At 43.5% G+C, this 18180-nt stretch overlaps 1 protein-coding gene across 5 annotated transcripts; it reads right to left on the bottom strand.

The window, feature by feature from the left end:
• Positions 1-3133: 3133 nt before the first annotated feature.
• Positions 3134-15404, bottom strand: LOC123823360 (zinc finger protein 268-like). Of its 5 annotated transcripts, none has more exons than XM_045846010.1 (5): positions 14690-15404; positions 11392-11587; positions 7449-7575; positions 7054-7146; positions 3134-5971 (listed from the first exon to the last, which is right to left on the bottom strand). In XM_045846010.1, the coding sequence occupies exons 1-5, from the start codon at positions 14704-14706 to the stop codon at positions 3933-3935; spliced, it is 2472 nt and encodes an 823-aa protein (XP_045701966.1). In that variant the 5' UTR covers positions 14707-15404; the 3' UTR covers positions 3134-3932. The 5 variants fall into 5 exon arrangements, with proteins under 5 accessions (XP_045701966.1, XP_045701958.1, XP_045701985.1 ...); XM_045846002.1 differs by having other exon boundaries at positions 11392-11580; positions 14867-15403; XM_045846029.1 differs by having other exon boundaries at positions 11392-11580; positions 14690-15402.
• Positions 15405-18180: the final 2776 nt, after the last annotated feature.

Here is an 18180-nt window from a genome sequence, read left to right as displayed (position 1 = left end):
TGCCTGTTATGTATGAGGGGCGGAGCCTTAGGTGTTCACCAGGGCGGGGCAACCCAGTCACTGGGTTGTGACACTGTATGTGGGGGCGGGTCCGAGAGGGAACAATGGCGCTTGCTCTCTCTCTTGGATTTCGGTCCTCCCACTGTTTCCCCCAAGCTAACTGGGCCTTTCTCGTGCTGATTCCCACGTAGGTGGGCTTCTGTATGTTCTAGGGCCCTGTGGGTCTCCCCAACAAACTCTCCTGTGAGGCTGGAAGTCTCTCCTGACACCTCACCCCCACAGGTGTTTTAATTGGTGTTTTGAGGATTTATTTCCCCAAGCTGGGGCCCTGGGCTTCGAGGTCTGTCTCATTCCCCAACTTCACCTGGTTTGTCTGCGCAAGAATGTGGGACCACCCAGTCCACCAGCTGCTCTGCGAGCCCTGCTGGGTCTGCCTGCTGCCAACCTGCGCCTGGGGTCTGTCAGCTGCTGCCTTGTGTGCAGAGGTCCGCAAGCCTTTGCTGCGACCTCTCTGCACCTGGCACCCGACTCTGCCCCTCCGACGGGACTGGATGAATGTGTCTAACTCCTTGGTTGTCAGACTTCCGTACAGTTCAATTTTCTGTCAGTTCTGGTTGTTGTTTTTTGTTTCTAAATTTTTGTTGTCCTTCTCTTGGTTGTGTGAGGAGGCAGTGTGTCTACCTACACCTCCATCTTGGCCGGAAGTCCCGAGTTGCTTAGTTCAGTTTTTTCATTAGATTCCACACATGAGTGAAATCATAAGGGGTTTGTCTTTCTCTGACTGGCTTACTTCACTTAGGACAATGTCCTCCAGGTCCACCCATACCGTTGCAAAGGGTGCAACATTTTTCTTATATATAATGTCTCTTACTTTCTAGTGATTTGTTGATTTGGGTTTCTTTGGTTTCTTGGTTTTGTAGCTTACCCAGCTTATTTAACTAGAACACAATCGCTAGGTATAAAATTGGAATTTTTTTTTTGTTTCTGAACCAACCTCAGATTCCTTACAACCTGTTTTCACACCTTAGCTACAACCCCCATTACACTGTTCAATAAAATGAACACCCTTGTGATTTTCTTGAAGGTACATGTCCATTGTTTTACCACTATGCATGACATTAGTCATTTTTATGAACACACTCCTTGAAGGAGTTAAAGGGGTTCATTTCTAGTCCTAATTTAATTATCTACACATATTGATAATATAGGGCTTTTCTTTACCTGGCAGTGTGGTTTTTATGAAATAATTTTGTACTATTGTCTTCCAAACACCCTGAAAAAGGATCAGATTTGGCTGCATATAACAGAACCAAGTCTTCCCCCATGCAAAGGTGCTGAAACAAGGCCCTTTACTTCTCTCCTGTGTGAAACGTGCCCAGATGGTAGTGGTATACGGCGACTCTAGTAGCTCCATCATTAGCAGAGAGCCACACCGCTCTTTCCACGGCATCCTGCAGTTGGCTTCCTCCCCAACATGGTCTCCTGAAACCCAGCGATGACATGCTGCATATGGAAGAGGAAGATGAGAGGACACTTGGAGACGCCTCCCAGCTGTTTGTTTTCCTTCTGAAGAACCTTTCCGTTAGACCCTCTCAGCAACTTGTATCCCCATTTGTGCATGGTTTAGTAGCATAATTACACTTAAATGCAAAGAAAACGGAGAGATGTAGCTTTACAGCGGTCCACATTGCCCTAGGAAAAATACTGTGCCTCTGTTGGGAATGAAGGAACACCAGGCCCACTACCAGTGGTCTGCTGCACTTAACAATGTCAAGGCTTTTAAAAAATATACATGATTACATGCATTTTGCTAAAGATTCTATTTAGGACATTAAAATCTATGTCCATAAATGACTTAAAATTCATCCCCCAACCCCCAATGTTTGTTTTCTGGGCAATACTATAAAATATCGGAATCACCTTTCCTTGAACTTTTCTGTAACTATCAACTGTTACAGAAAAGTCTCTGGAATGTTTTTGCCTTCTGGGGCTGGGTTGAAGGGATTAGGTAGATTTTCACACCAGAAATTCAATTTTTAAAAAATATTTTATTTATTTATTTTTAGAGAGGGAAGGGAGGGAGATAGAGAGAGAGAGAGAAACATCCATGTGCGGTTGCTGGGGGTTATGGCCTGCAACCCAGGAATGTACCCTGGCTGGGAAAGAAATTCAATTTTTAATGTAAGTTGATTTACTGTTTGTTCATCTATTAATTTCCTCTAAGTTTCAAATATCTGGTAAGTTTAAGATTAAATTTACCACTGCATTTAAGATTAAAACCAAATCCAGCACTGTCCTTCCTTTCCCCCCACAGCATTGTAAGTCTTTGAGGTTTCATGTGGATTTGCATCACACAACACAGCAACTTTTAAAATCCAATTGACCGAGGTGAGTAGTAAACTGTACGTAGATTTTCCCTTATGTGCTTATTTGTACTGTGTGTATCTTCATAGTACATCAATGACAAAATACATATTCATGAGATTTCCCAGATTTAGGGGACATCCTTTAGCAAATATCTGGACTTATTTCTTTATCCAAGCCTTCTCTTCCCTTCTGTGAATCATCATTCATCCCAGGTATTTTGAGATTATATCCTGTATAATGACCTGAAAACAATAAAGATTAGTCACTTGGAAATTATTAAATATCTCCTTCAAGGAAGAAACAGGAGAGATTCCCTCAAGTGAAGAGTACAAAGTGTGGGTGCTTCAGAAACACTTGCAGTCTTGAACCCTCATATTCCTCCAAGATAGTGCCAATCCAATTGCCAGGGAACCAACTCTTTCCACATTCATTCTGCTCCTTCACATAATGGAACTGGTGAGGTTGTGAAGCAAACAGACTTTGTAAGTAAGCAGCTGGCAAAATGCTTTCTTACCACCCTTACATTACAACTATATGTAAATATTTCAGCATCACTTAAATGTATTACAAAAATACCACAAAGCTAAAATAAAGACAAGTAAACTAGAATTAAAAATGACGATTGTGCCCTGGACAGATTGCTTGGTTGGAGCATTGTCCTGTGCACTAAAAGGTTGCAGTTCAGCTCCTGGTCAGGGCACATCCTTAGGTTGTGGGTTCAATTCCCAGTCAGGGCACATACAGGAGCAAAGTGATTGGTGTTTCTCTCTCACATTGATGTTTCCCTTCCTCTCTCTAAAGTCAATAAATATACTCTCAGGTGAGGATTTTAAAAAATGACAATAGCTAAAGGTACACTGGGTAATCAATATAAAATGAACTAATTAATAATTGAAAGGTGATTAACAGAAAACAAGACCTGTTGGCTTTTCTGTACTTAAGGAGTCCATTAACATTTTCACATCCAGTACACCGGCCTACCTTGGTGAAAAACCCCACCCCTTGGCAGAGTATGTGCAGTGAGTGCAAGTGCTGTGACGGGTTCTGAGTCTTCACACATATCAGGACATCCTGCCCAGTTAGAAATGCACACACGGTGACGTTCGTCGTCACTAAAGAGGTGTCACCAGGTCCACTCACAAAGAGAATAACAGAAGTCGTTTCTATTATTAAAACACACTTTTAATAAGTCATTTTACCCTAGGAAAAAGTTGCATTTGTTAAGAATATTGCTATGCAGAGTAGACATTTTCTGTCATTAAAATCCCAGTGTTTAATTAATAAAGTATGGATTAAAAAAACACCTTTCTGGGGTCTTGGCCAGGCAGCTCAGTTAGAGTATCGTCCCACTATGCCAATGTGGCAGAGTCAGCCCTGGTCAGGAAACGATGATCAACCAATGAATACATCAATATTTGGAACAACAAATGTTTCTCTCTCCTTTTCTTCTAAAATAAATAAAAAGTGTTCTGTGGCCACCCTTCCACATGCTGTACATTCACAAGGCTTTTATTCAGTATAAGATTCCTGGTGTAAAAAATGACTTCATGTATAGAGTTTCTCTTCTATATGGATTTGCTGGTTATTTCCTGCGAATTGACTTTTGAGAGAAAGTTTCTTACACTTAACTTGTCAATAGGTTTCTCATCTGCATGAGTTCTTTGATGCATAAGGAGCTGTGACTTCCAACAAAAAGCTTTCCCACACCCAGTGCACTGCCAGGGTTTCTCTCCTGTGTGAGTCCTCTGATGTGCGCTGAGAACGGACTTCTGCGAGAAAGCTTTTCCACATTCTTTACATCCATAGGGTTTCTCGCCTGAATGAGTTCTGTGATGTACAATGAGCTGAGATTTCCTAACGAAGGCCTTGTCACACTCGCTGCATCCATAGGGTTTCTCTCTTGCATGTGTTCTCTGATGCACAATAAGCCGTGGTTTTCCACAGAAGGATTTCTCACATTGACTGCATTTGTAAGGGTTTTCCCCTGCATGAGTTCGTTCGTGCACAATGAGTAGTGATTTCCAAATAAAAGCTTTCCCACATTTGTTACATTTATGTGGCTTATCTCCTGAATGAGATCTCATGTGTACAATGAGGTAGGACTTGCTACTAAAGGCTTTCCCACACTCGCTGCACCTATATGGCTTCTCCCCTGCGTGAGTTCTCTGGTGTGAAGTGAGATGATCTTTCCTATTAAAAGCTCTCCCACACTCACTGCATTCATAAGGACTTTCCCCTGTGTGAATCCTCTGGTGCACAATGAGGTGTGAATTGAAACTGAAGGATTTCCCACATTCATGGCATTCATGTGGTTTCTTGCCTGTGTGAGTCCTCATGTGTATAACGAGGTATGACTTACTCGTGAAGGCTTTCCCACACTCACTGCACCCGTAGGGTTTCACAGCTGTGTGGCTTCTCTGGTGGACAATGAGCTGTGACTTCAAACTAAAGGCTTTTTCACACTGCTTGCATCCATAGGGTTTCACCCCAGTGTGTGATCCCTGATGTATGATGAGCTGTGACTTGAAAGTAAAGACTTTCCCACACTCACTGCAACTATAAGGTTTCTCCCCTGTATGGGTTCTCTGATGTACCAGAAGGTTTGACTTTGTACTAAAGGCTTTCTGACATTCATTGCATTCATAGGGTTTCTCTCCCGTATGAGTTCTTTGATGTATAATGAGCTGTGACTTCAAACCAAAAGTTTTCTGACACTCACTGCAACCATAGGGTTTCTCCCCTGCATGAGTTCTCTGGTGTGAAATAAGCTGATATTTACGACTGAAGGCTCTCCCACACTCACTGCATTCATAAGGACTTTCCCCTGTGTGAATCCTCTGGTGCACAATGAGGTGTGAATTGAAACTGAAGGATTTCCCACATTCATGGCATTCATGAGGTTTCTTGCCTGTGTGAGTCCTCATGTGTACAACAAGGTATGACTGACTCGTGAAGGCTTTCCCACATTCATTGCACCTGCAGGGTTTCTGTCCTGAATGAGTTCTCTGGAATGAAACAAGCTGGTCTTTCCTACTGAAGACTTTCCCACATTCACTGCATTCATATACTCTCTCTCCTGTGTGACTTCCCTGGTGTTCACTGAAGTGACACTTGGGGCTGATGTCTCTGGCACATCCATCACACTTGCAGGTCTCCATCTCTGCATAAGTTCGCTGATGCACTACAAGGCATGACTTGTTGCTGAAGACATTCCCACCGTAACTGCATCTGAAGGGCTTTCCTCCCATACGGATTTGTCGGCGCATGGGTTGTGGCTTCCTGACAGTTTTCCCAGATCCATTACTTTCACAGTATTTTACTCCAAAAAGAGTTCGTTCATGTTTACAATGGAGGAATGATTCCCTTTGTGCATAAAACCCATTAGGGTTCTTTCCAACATTATTACTATTGAAGTCTGTATTATATTTCAAACTCTTTCCACATGTGCCACATTTATAAAGCTTTTGTCTTGCAGGAATACAAGCTGTAGCAAGAAGACATAGTGCTCCAAATGCAGGACACTCACAGCAATCTGACACACTTCCCATCTTGTCTTGATTTTCCTGATAACATTCCACATGATCACCAATTTCACAGGCTTTATCTAAAAATAGAAACATGGTATAAATGATAATATGCTCCTGGTATAGCATAAAATTGCCTTGAAAATTCCATTTCATGAGGTTATTGTTTTACGTTCAGAGATCAGACCTGAATATAAGTCAAATCTGAAGTACAAATGTCCCCAAACTCCTGGGCACTGGAGAAAACAAAGGAAAACCAGAAATGAACATTGGCATAGGCAAGTGATGATAATTAAAGATTATTTTGACTTTAAAAGGTTTGCATAATGGGTAAAGAAGGCAGAATAGGCAAAATGAAAAATGAAAACGGACGAAGACTCCCTGGGCCCAGGAAGAACGAGGAGCGCGGCAGGACAAACAAGCACCAATCAGGATGGTGAGGAGGCAGGATGTGGCTACGAAGCAGTGGAAGAGATGTTCCAGTTTGTGAAAATGAGACAAGGGAGTGGCTCAGGCAGGCGAGATGCCCTGTGGACCAATCACTCCCAGCATGAAAAAGGGATGGCCTATCAATCACCCAACAGACAAAAAAGGGTTTAAATCTTCAGAATAGAAATCTTTTAAAATTTACAATATATGACGCAAATGGTAAATATAAAAAGAAACTCCTTTGGGCTCAGAGGAAACAGCAGGAGCAGCCAATGGAGCACGAGCAGAAGCCCGTCAAGTGTGCATCACAGAAGGGGGTGTGGTGGGGTGCTGCCTGGGGGAGGGGGAAGGCTTTGGGCAGGAAAACCGACACTATCAACGATGCAGGAATGCACCTGGCAAGGGCGGTGAGGACATTACATGGACATTCTCCATGATCAGCATGGAGAAACATGGAAGGCGTGGTTTCAGGGAAAAGAAAGGAAATTGAGGCTGCCGTTGTGGAACATAAGTGTAAGGGATATAAAAATGTATTTAAAAAACAGAAAGGAAGTTGAAGGGATACGAAAGTCACACTAAGATGCATGGGAAAGTAAAAGAAGACTAAGAGAGCCAGAGAGGAAAGTAACCGAGAGAGAATGCTTACAGGTGAGACAAGAAGTATAAGCATGAGGTGCACATCATTTCAGAATTCACACCAATTCTAAATAAAAAGGAAAAAAATCTAAGTCACCTGAATGGCCTGGACTGGCAACTTGGGCCTGCATCATCCACAGCTCTCCGTGTTCCAACCGGAAGATGATATCAGGCTTGGTGTGCTGGTACCCTGCAAACAGAAAATCACAGACAACCTTGATCAAAGCTGCCTAGGGCTCAGGAATACTGGAGAAATGGGGACAATCTGGTTAAGAGGCAACATGATAAAGCTGCCCTTTTGTACTCTGGCTAAACAAACACCATTCAAAGAGCATGTTCTGATGGCAATGGGAGACTAAGGGAACCTGGACTCTACACAGAAGTCTATAATCACTCAGTCTTTTACAAAAGCTCCACCTCCAACTCCCAGCTTAAAGCAGCCAGGAGGCAGCCTGGCAACCAGGCGGCTCCCCCAAGGTCAGCAGCACTCACCCAGGAATGCCAGGTTGCTGTAGTTCTCCAGCATCACGCTCCTGTGCAGGTGTCTCTGAGCTGGGTCCAGCAGCTGCCATTCTTCCCAGGTAAAGTGCACAAACACATCCGTGAATGACAGTGACTCCTGAAATGGCATATCCCCATACAGTTACAGATTACCTGACTGAGTTTGTGGGCAACAGCAGACTGCTTCTGAGGGTTTCCATCAATTACATTCTACTTTGCGATAAAAGCAAAATTCATTGAAAATTTTCCCATCCATATGTGCTGTATTAGTCAGCCTTTCGTTCAACATATAAGAATATCAGGTACCAGGTGTTCAGCTAAGACAGCAGGTGAAACAAATGCCTGCCCACAAGTGTCCGACAATGTACAGGAAAGCAAAGTCAACCACGTACAAATGCAAGTGGGAGTCGAAGAAGCCAAGACAGAAGGACACACAGAGTACACCACGGGCACAGCAGAGCAGGCGAAGAGCTGCTCAGGAAACACACACAGGCACACCCCACAGGCCACTGCAATGACACAAGTATCACCCTGAAGGGTCACATGAACAATGTGGTTTCCTAGTGCACATAAAGGTTATGTTTACACCACACTGAAGTCTATTAAGTGTGCAACAGCATTATGTCAAAACCAAAAAACAATGTACATACCTTAATTAAAAAAATACTTTACTCCTAAAAAATGATAACCAGCATCTGAACTTTCAGTGAGTCATAATCTTTTAGTTCGTAGAGGGTCTGGCAGGATCTTCAAAGAACAAAAGTGTGAACTGCAATAAAGCTATGCCTGTATCTTCAAATGTTTAAGCTATCCTAGGAGCCACATGGACAGGGTAACCAACTGTCCCAGTCTGTCTAAAGGGAAAGGATTTTCCTAGACACGGACAATTGTAGGCATACCCGGGCGGCTCTGGTTACCCTAGTTTTGTAGTAGTTACTGAATGTAGCTGCTAGGTATTCAACTAGGTGCAGGTGATATAAAAAAGGATGATATAGTCCTGCTCCCAGGAAACATTCAGCATCTCAGAGAGGAAAGCAGAGTTAAATACATACAAATGCAACTGGGCATCAAAAAGGTGAGGATGAAATAACAGAGCATATGAGGGGCACAGAGGGGATGCAGAGCAATGCTGCCTGAAGGCAGAGTCTGGGAAAGGGTACCACAGAAGTGACCACTGCTAGAGAAGATGCATTAACACTCAGGGGAGTAGGCCCTGGCCAGCTGGCTCAGTTGGTTGGAGCATTGTCCCAAAGCGCCAAGGTTGCAGGTTCAAACTCCGTTAAAGGCACATACAAGAATCAACCACTGAAAGCATAAATCAGTGGAACAACAAATCAATGTTTCTCTCTCTCTCTCAACTATATGCTGTGTACAAGAGACTCATTTTATGTTATTTATTTTTAGACAGAGGGGAATGGAGGGAGAAAGAGAGGGAGAGAAACATCAATGTGTGGTTGCCTCTCATGCGCTGCCCCACTGGGGACTGGATCTGCAACCCAGGCATGTGCCCTGACTGGGAATAGAACCAGCAACCCTTTGTTTCACAGGCCATCATTCAAGCCACTGAGCCACACCAGCCAGGGTGAGACTCATTTTAGATCCAAAGATGCATACACAAAACATTCTACCCCAAAACAGCATACCTGTTCTTCTCAATTGCAAATGGGGCATTTTCCAGGATAAACAATATGTTAGACCACAAATTAAGCCTCAACAGATTTTAAAAGATAAATATTACACCAAGTTTTGGCCCTGGGTGGGTAGCACAGATGGTTGGAGCATTGTCCAGATATGCCAAGGTTGTGGGCTCAATCACCAGTCAAAGCACATACAAGAATCAACCAATGAATGCATCAATAATTGGAACAACAAACTGATGTTTCTCTTCCTCTCTCTCAAATCAATTTAAAAAATCTATCTTTAATCTTTGCCTTTAAAAAAAACCCCTCAATAAAATACTAGCAAATCAAATTCAACAGCATGTTTTAAAAGTTATACACTATGATCAAATTGGAAAAAAAAATAATGACCTCAATTTAGAAAAAAATGGCAAAATTTGCCCTGGCTGGTGTGGCTCAGTGCATTGAGTGCCAGCCTGAGAACCAAATGGTCTCTGGTTCGATTCCCAGTCAGGGAACATGCCTGGGTTGCGTGCCAGATGCCCAGTCGGAAGCGCATGAGAAGCAACCACACATGGATGTTTCTCTCCTTGTCTTTCTCCCTCCCTTCCCCTCTCTAAAAATAAATAAATCTTTAAAAAAATTTAAAAAGTGACAAAATTCAACATCATTTAACAATAAAAACGCTGAACCACTAGAAACAGAAGTGCCCAACATGATAGAAACCACATACTAAAGGCCCACGGTGAACATCGTTCTCAATGGTGAAGGACTGTACACTTCCCCTGTAAGATCAGGAACAGGGCAAGGATGCCTGCTTCTCCCACTTCTATCCACCATGGGGCTGGCAGTTCCAGGCAGGGAAATGAGAAGTGAGAAGATAGAGAAGGTAACCAAATTGTAAATAAAGTAAAATTATCTCTGTTCAGAGATTCTATGTTCCTATATGTATAAAACTTTAAAGATTCCACCAAAACGAACAAACAAAAAACAGAACAAATTCAGCAAAGTAGCAGGATACAAAGTTGACACACAAAAGTCAATTGTATTTTTTTAATATAAAATTCTTTTTTTTTCCATACTTTTAAATTTTATTTTCAAATTTCAAAGAGAGGGAAAAGGAGGGAGAAGGAGTGGGAGAGAAACATCAATCGGTTGCCTCTCACACTCCCCCAACTGGGGACCTGGCCCACAACCCAAGCATGTGCTCTGACTGGGAGTCAACCCTGTGGGCTTTTGGGTTGAAGGCCGGTGCGCAGTCCACTGAGCCAAAAGCCAGGGCTCTGGTATTTCTGTACACTAACAATTATCAACCTGAAAAGCAAATTATGAAAACAATTCCATTTATAATATTATTAAAAAAATAAAATACTTAGGAAAAAATAAAATTTCTAAGTATTTTATTAACCGAGGAGGTAAAAATGACTTGCAGAATGAAAAGTAGAAAACCTTGCTGGAAGAAATTAAAGAAGACATAAAAAATAGAAACATATTGGTGGGAAGATGGAACAGAATAGCTACTATGGGAAGTGGTATGGGGTGATGGTGTCTTCCAACAGTTAAACCACCAATGGATCAAAGAAGTGAAAAGAGAAATTAGTAAATACTTAGACTTGAATGAAAACCAGACACAACATACCACAATTTATCGGATGCAACAAAAGCAGTGTTCAGGGGAAAATCTGGGTCTACACCGAAAGACACAGAAAGCAGGGTCTTACAGAGACACTCACATCCATGTTCACAGCAGCATTACTCACGACGGCCAAAATGTGGAAGCAGTCCCAGTGTTCATCAATGGGATGAGTAAGTGTGATATGTGCATACAATGGAAAACCAGGCAGCCTTTAGACGAGGGAAATTATGCAACACACTCCATCGTGGATAACCCTCATGGACATTTTGTCAAATGAGTGCACTGACAGGCAGCGTCCAGAGTAGCGGGAACCACAGGCAGAGAATGGAGAAAGGTGGTTGCCAGGGGCTGCGGGAGGAGGGAGTGGGAACTAAAAATACACAGCAACAACAATACTCATTTTATGAACACATAAACCAAAGGATATCCATAAAACACAAGCTAATGTTGGGGGAGGTGGAAAAGGATATGGAAACTGAGGATGGGGAGACCAGGAAATACAGAAAGAAAGGCAGACGGAAACTACAGGAACCATCACGATAAGCAGGCCACAAACTGGGAGTGACTAGCTTGACCCATTAAGCTAAGAATCACATCCCTCCCCCCAACAAAAAATTGCACAAGTAAATGAATGAATAAAACTAATAAAGAATCTGGCATCATTAAACAAGCAACTCACCTGGGACTTGGTGGTTTGCAGCTGTTCCTGGGAAGTAAACAGCCAGTGTGGGACCTGCTCTGTCCACCGACTCTTCTGCCTCCGCTGGGGTCCTCCTGGGGAAGGCGTCCTCTGACCCACAATGGGTTCCTGACCTCGGAGCTCTCTGATCCTACTGCCTGAACTGTCTCGTTCCTGAAGGGGTGGGACCTGTAGACTCAAGAGGAAACCACTTTACCAAGCATACATCCTCTGGGCCCCCATCTTGGCCTCTTTTGCCAGAGAACATGTTTGCAGGAGGCCAGGACAGGCGGTCTGCAGACTGTGGTCAGTGCCACTGTGGGAAATCTGGCACCTGAAGAGTCTCTCCACCGCCTCGGGTTCTGAGAGGGCCCCGGGACCTCACAAGCACAACCACCACCCTGAGAGTCAGACAACCTTGGGCAGCCACTTAACTAAGAACAAGATGCCAGTTGCTCGGAAGTAAACACTGTTTTGGGGGGGAAGGGTACACAAGCAATGGATTTTGAATGAAACAGTCTGTTTCAGTTAAGAGTTCCTTCTCTCACTATCCAGATGCTGATGAATAAATTCACTTCGCCTCTCCCACTGATCATTACTTTTTGTTGTTAAAACATTGGGAGTAGGATGAGATCAGGGCAGCAGTGTCATTATTTAATCTCCCCCAAACTCCCAATAAAAACAAGAGGCCAGAAAAAGCCCAGACACCTACAACAAACGAAACCGAGGTGACAGGTCTCCTCACAGAGACCAACTCCCAGCAGAGGAAGTGTGGGAAATGACGGAAAATTCTGATGAGCCACACACTACAAATCTCTGAAGTCACCAATGAATGTTCATCCCCAACAGGAGAGTACCTCCCTTGAGTGGACTCTGAGCAACGTTTCTCAAGTTCAGAGTTGCAGGCGGCTAAAAACTATATCCCCATAGAGTCACAAAGTGACCTCACAGTGCTGTGGGCATGCAAGAACAGGAGGATCTGCCCTGGCCGGGTGGCTCAGCTGGGTCCCCAACAGGTTGCAGGTTCCATCCCTGGTCAGGGCATGTACGGGAGACGACTGATGGATGTTTCTCTCTCACATCAGTGTGTGTGTGTGTGTGTGTGTGTGTGTGTGTCCCTTCCTCTCTCTCTAAAATCAATAAACATATCCTCATGTGAGGATTAAAAAAAAAAGAAGAGGATCTAAGAAATAATCAGAGAGGATATAAAGAGGGGAGTGTCCAGAGTTATCTTATTCCAAAAATTTTCTTAACAAAATACAACATGCACACGCGAGACAAGGCACGCTGAGCTCTAGGAAAAGGCCTGAGGCAGAAACATGGGCTTCCTGACAAAGCTTTGCAATGAGTCAGGTCAGGAGTGTGTGTGTGTGCCTGCTTGTATTTCTAAAAGAATCACTGAAAAGAACTAGAAACTGTAAAAGTGCTTACCTCTGGAAGAGAGAAATAGAGTGGAAGGGATGAAAGCAAGGACTGTCTGAATGTACCATGATACAGTAGTAGCACTGATATTTAAACAGCATTTTATGTTCACTATAGGGCAGGAGAGTTACAACTGTCACATGTTACAGTTGGGAAAGCAAAATGGAGCAGCCACCTTGGACCACTTTGGCAGTTCCTCAAAATGTTACACAGAGTTACTATATCACCCAGAAATTCCAGTCCTAGGTATCTGGCCAAGAGAAATAAAAGCGTCTGTTCATACAAACACTACACAAATGTTCGTAACAGCATTATTCACAATAGCCAAAAAGTGGAAACAATCCAAACATCCATTAATGAATGAATGGACAGCCAAAATGGGGTCCCATCTCCACACAGGAGTGTTATTAAGCGATAATAAAGTACTGATAAATGCTAACTTTTGTGGTTTAAGTGTCTCTCAATTAGCTTTTTATCCTGTAAGTCTTTGACATTAAGCTTTTGATTGCTGAGGCGTCCACTTCAAAGACATCCTTCTGAGATGCACACAGTCAACTACACAAATGACACCAAGAGCCAGGAAGCCTCACCCAGGAACTTCCCCTTACAAAAGCCCTGGTTTATGCAGGTAACAGATGACATGAGTGACCATGCTTTTCCCTTCCTGTGCTTTAATTCCAAGCCTTAAATTTTAAATTCACCAAAAAAGTGCGAACCTGTACCAAAGGTACCCCCACCTTTCCACCCCAACCAAGGCAGAACCCCAGGCCTGTGTGTGCTTGCCCTCTCCACCCTGACCTTACTATGTGGCCCTCAGGTGTGTCATGTACCTTCCAGGACCTGGGAGTAACAATCCTTGTTTTCTCAAAGTTCCCTGACGGCTGTTGCTGACGTGTTTCTTACAACCACAGTAAGAACCACAAAGGCCGGTGCAGCCACAACATTAGATCCGGGCGAGGGCACGTCTGTGGGTACGGACCGGAAGACTGTGCCCTGCAGCCCCGGTCAGCAGCGTCGTGACTGAGAACAATGGGTTGAGCGCAACACAGAGCGACCTCGAAAACACGCTAAATGAAAGAAGCCAGATACAGAAGGCCACGTATGGTATGATTCAATTTACAGGAAAATGTCCAAAATAGGTAAATTCACGAGAACACACAGTAGATTCATGGTTGGGGACAGGGTTTCTCTCAGCAGCGACAAGGTTCTGGCATCAGATGGTGGTGATATTTGCACAACTCCATGAGGGCAGTAATCGCCCCTTATCTGCTGTTTCACTTTCCATGGTCAACGGCGGTCCAAACGCATTAAATGCAAAATTCCACAAAGCAAACAATTTACGAGTTTTAAGTTGTAAAGCATTCTAAGTAGCGTGACAAAATCCTGCGTTTTTCCACTCTGTCCCACCCAGGACACGAAGGACCCCTTCGCCAGGATGTGCGCACTGTGGGCTGCAGTGGCGTCACAGCCGCTGCACTGCATTAGCCCGTGCTTCACTTCAGAACGGCGCGAAGCACTGCCGGAGTGAGGCGGTTAATTCCAATACGCCGCGGGAAGCCATAACGTGCCTCCTTTAAGTGGAAAGCGATGTACGCACAGTGGGGGGTGCTGCTATATTAACGACTATATGATATAAAGATTTTATTTATTTTTAGAAGGAAGGGAAGGAGAAAGAGAAGGAGACAGACAAGAACGTGTGGTTGCCTCTCACGCGCTCGCAGGGGGCGACCTGCCCGCAACCCAGGCACGCGCCCTGACTGGGACTCAAACCGGCAACCCTTTGGTTCCCGGGCTGCCACTCAATCCACTGAGCCACGCCAGCCACGGCATAATGACATATTTTACACGGATAGATCTTACGGTATATAATTTATACCTCAATGAAGTTTCCATGAAGAGAGTAATTTTTAACTTCAGTGACCTTCAGTAATTTGATGGTTTTGCAACAATCACGTCAGCAGGGGACGACATTTCCATCGCCCTGGAGGAGCTGGCAAGTACACACGTCAGCTTCGGGGGCAGCTTTACACAAAGGAGACGGAACCCGACTCACCCAGGTGGCAGCTGTGCGGACCCTGGTGGCCATCCCCGCGCCGTCCGTGCCCCGCCCGCGTGAGGAGGCCGACAGCGGCAGCCGCTGGGCTCCCCGCTTCCGCCCCAGCCGCGCCCGCGGGCGGGCTGCAGGGAGGCCAGGACTAGTCCGTACCGTCCGCTGCCTGGAAACGACGGGTTTGGAGCATCGGCTCCTCGGATCCCTGAATGGGCGGCGGGGAACTGGGGAAGACTGGCCGCGTCCACCTACGGACCTGCGGCCAGATCGACTTCGTCCTTGCTCTGACTTTCAGAAGCCCGTCCTGGGCGCTTCCGTGACACCCCTCGGGGCGACGAGGACAGCCCACTGCAGTTCGGGTGACCGCGATGACTGGCGACCGGTGAAGGCAGCCTGCACGGAATGCGGAGCGCGGCTCTCGGGCCTGGGCGGAGCCAACGGCTGCTGACAGGGACGCACAGGAAATGCGTCAGGGAGACCAAGAACAGACCGAACTACAACTCCCAGGAGCCTCTGCGGCAGCCCCGGCGCGCCCACCGTGTGGTAGCGGGGAAAGCTCGGCCTCTCTTGCCCAGGACTAGGGCGTGGGCATTTTAGCCTTTAAATATATAGTATAAAGAGTTAAAGTAATTGGCAGTAATAACACAGAGATGGCAGTCGAATACATTAAGTGTACTAAGGGCCCTGCTTTTTGATAAAAGTCCTAATTTACACTAATAATTAAAAAATGTGTAACATTAACATTTTAATAGAATTGTTTTCCCCTCAAATTAGGGGTGCAATTTTAAAACTATTTTTTGGAGGGGAAGGAAGGAATCTTTTAAATGTGTCAACGAAAGGTCGTGTGTACTTATCTTTTATATTACAACAGCTAATTTTTAAAGACCCTCTACTATATGCCACCCATCCTCTTCCGTGACCTGCCACACACATGCCCGCTCCTTTCTCAGATGAAGCTCCATTTACTAGCTACGTGAATTTGGGCAAATTACTTAAAAATTCCAAAACCTAGGTGCCTTAACTATAGGGGCTATAATATTATCTTCCTCACAGGGTTATAATCTCATGTATTAAAAGGCTTAGTGGATTGGCTACCTCATATTAAACTGTAGTTTTAAAAATCAGCAATTACAATTACTGTTACTAGCATTCGCTTGGAGCTGCAGCTCTTGTTCCCCAGAACTCCCTGCTTTTTATGGGTATTTTCAATCAGATTTACTGAGGTATAATGTATATACAGCAACCCGGGTCCGTATGAAGGGTGTTCAGTAACAATCAAGGAACCGCCACGAAGATCCGGATTGTTCACGGCCCGGTGGACGGTGAAGCACTCTCCCACGCACAGGCACAGGCAGCACTGATGTATGTCGTCGTGGGAGACTGCTTTAGAATTTCATAGATGGCAGTCAAACAGTGAATACTCTTTTGTGTCTCACTTCTTGTATTTAGAATGTCTTTGAGATTTCACCATGCTACTGGATCTTTAGTTATATTTTACTGCTGGGTACTATTCCATCATAGGGCTAAACCACAATTTGTTTATCCACTCAGATGTTGTGAATTGGTATATACATCATCTGTTTACATTTTCAAGGAATGGGACTGATGGGTCATATGGTAATGGTATATGTTTAGCATTTTGAACATATGCCAAACTGTTCTCCATAGAGAGTGCACTATTTTATAATCCCACCAGCAATGTAAGAGGCTTCTAACGTCACCAATCCTTACTAAGGATGGTTATGCTCACTTATTTTTTTCTAATTTTTAAAAAATTTTATTTTAATTGTTGTTCAACTTTTAATTTTTTTAAACATTTATTTTTAGAGGGGAAGGGCAGGAGACAGAGAGGGCAAGAAACATCAATGTGGGGTTGCCTCACACACATTGGGTCCTGACCTGGCCTGCAACCCAGGCATGTGCCCTGATTGGGAATTGAACCAGCAAACCTTTGGTTCACAGGCCTGCACTCAATCCAATAAGCTACACCAGCCAGGGCTATGCCCACATTTTATCCCATTCTACTGGGTGTGAAATTCTATCTCATCATGATTTAGATTTGAATTTCCCTGATAACTAATGATGTTGAGCATCTCTACATGGGTTGATTGGACAGTCATGTCTTCCTATAAGTGAAGCATCTGGTAAAATACTGTCTTTATTGGTTTGTTGTCTTCCTATATGACTTACAGGGTTCTTTGTATTCTGGATACATGGCTTTGTCACATACATGTATTGTGAATATGTACTAGTCTATGGATTGCATTTTTATGTACTTGATAGTGTTTTCAAAAGACCTGAAGTTTTTAATTTTTAAGAAGTCCAATTGCCAATTTTTCCTTTATGATTCATGATTTTTGTGCTATAAGAAATCTTTCCCTAGATCACAGCCATAAATATTTCCTCTTTTCTTCTAGATATTTAAAGGTTTTAACTTTAGCATTTAGGTTTGTGATGCATTTTGAAAAAAATTTTTTATGTGAAAGGTTTTTTCCCCAATAAAAATATTCAGTTTTCACATGACTGGTTTAAAAGACTATCTTTTCCACACTGAATTATTTTGGCACTTGTATCAAAATGTAGTTGACAATGTATGTGGAGGTCCATTTCTGGACTCTTGTTTTACTGATCTGAATCTATCCTCATGCCAACATTTCATTACTGTGGTTCTACAGCAAACTTTGAAATCAGGCAGTGGAAGCCCTCCAACATTGCTCTTTTATATTTAAATTGCTTTGATTATCCTAGGTCCTTTAAATTTCCATACACACTTTTGATTAGCTTGTCTAATTCCACACAAATGCCTCTGAACCTAAAAATTAATTTGGGGAGAACTGCCATCTTAACAATATTTAGTTTTCCAACCCTTGGCCATAGGGTATTACTCCATTTATCATCCAGTATGTATTCTTGAGTATGTGTTCCTGAATTTCAGAAATGCTTTACACTTTTTACTGTACAGAACTTACTTGATTCATTAATTTATCTATTTTACATTTTTGTACCATTGTAAATGAGATTGTATTTCTGACTTCGTTTCCAAATTGTGCAATGCTAGAACTGAAATCAATTATTGTGTGCTGATCTTGAATCCTGTGACCTCACCCAATCCCCTTAAAGTTCTAACTTATTTGTAGATAAGACCTTTGGAAGAAAAAACATTCCATCACCTTCAAGACTGTTTTCCTGGTCCTAAAAGTAATCAGTATTCTTTTAAGAGACTTTTGAAAGAATAGAAAAGTAAATGCCAAATCTCCTAATATGTAGGTTAACTGCAGTTAATCTCCTAACAAAGTTCCTTAGAGTTTTGAGCACGT

This window comes from Phyllostomus hastatus, unplaced genomic scaffold, assembly GCF_019186645.2.
Source record: "Phyllostomus hastatus isolate PE091 unplaced genomic scaffold, TTU_PhHast_1.1 phas_contig_1162, whole genome shotgun sequence".
Taxonomy (NCBI): domain Eukaryota; kingdom Metazoa; phylum Chordata; class Mammalia; order Chiroptera; family Phyllostomidae; genus Phyllostomus; species Phyllostomus hastatus.
The sequence above is the reverse complement of the archived record's forward strand: the minus strand, read 5'-3'. Positions and strand labels throughout refer to the sequence as shown.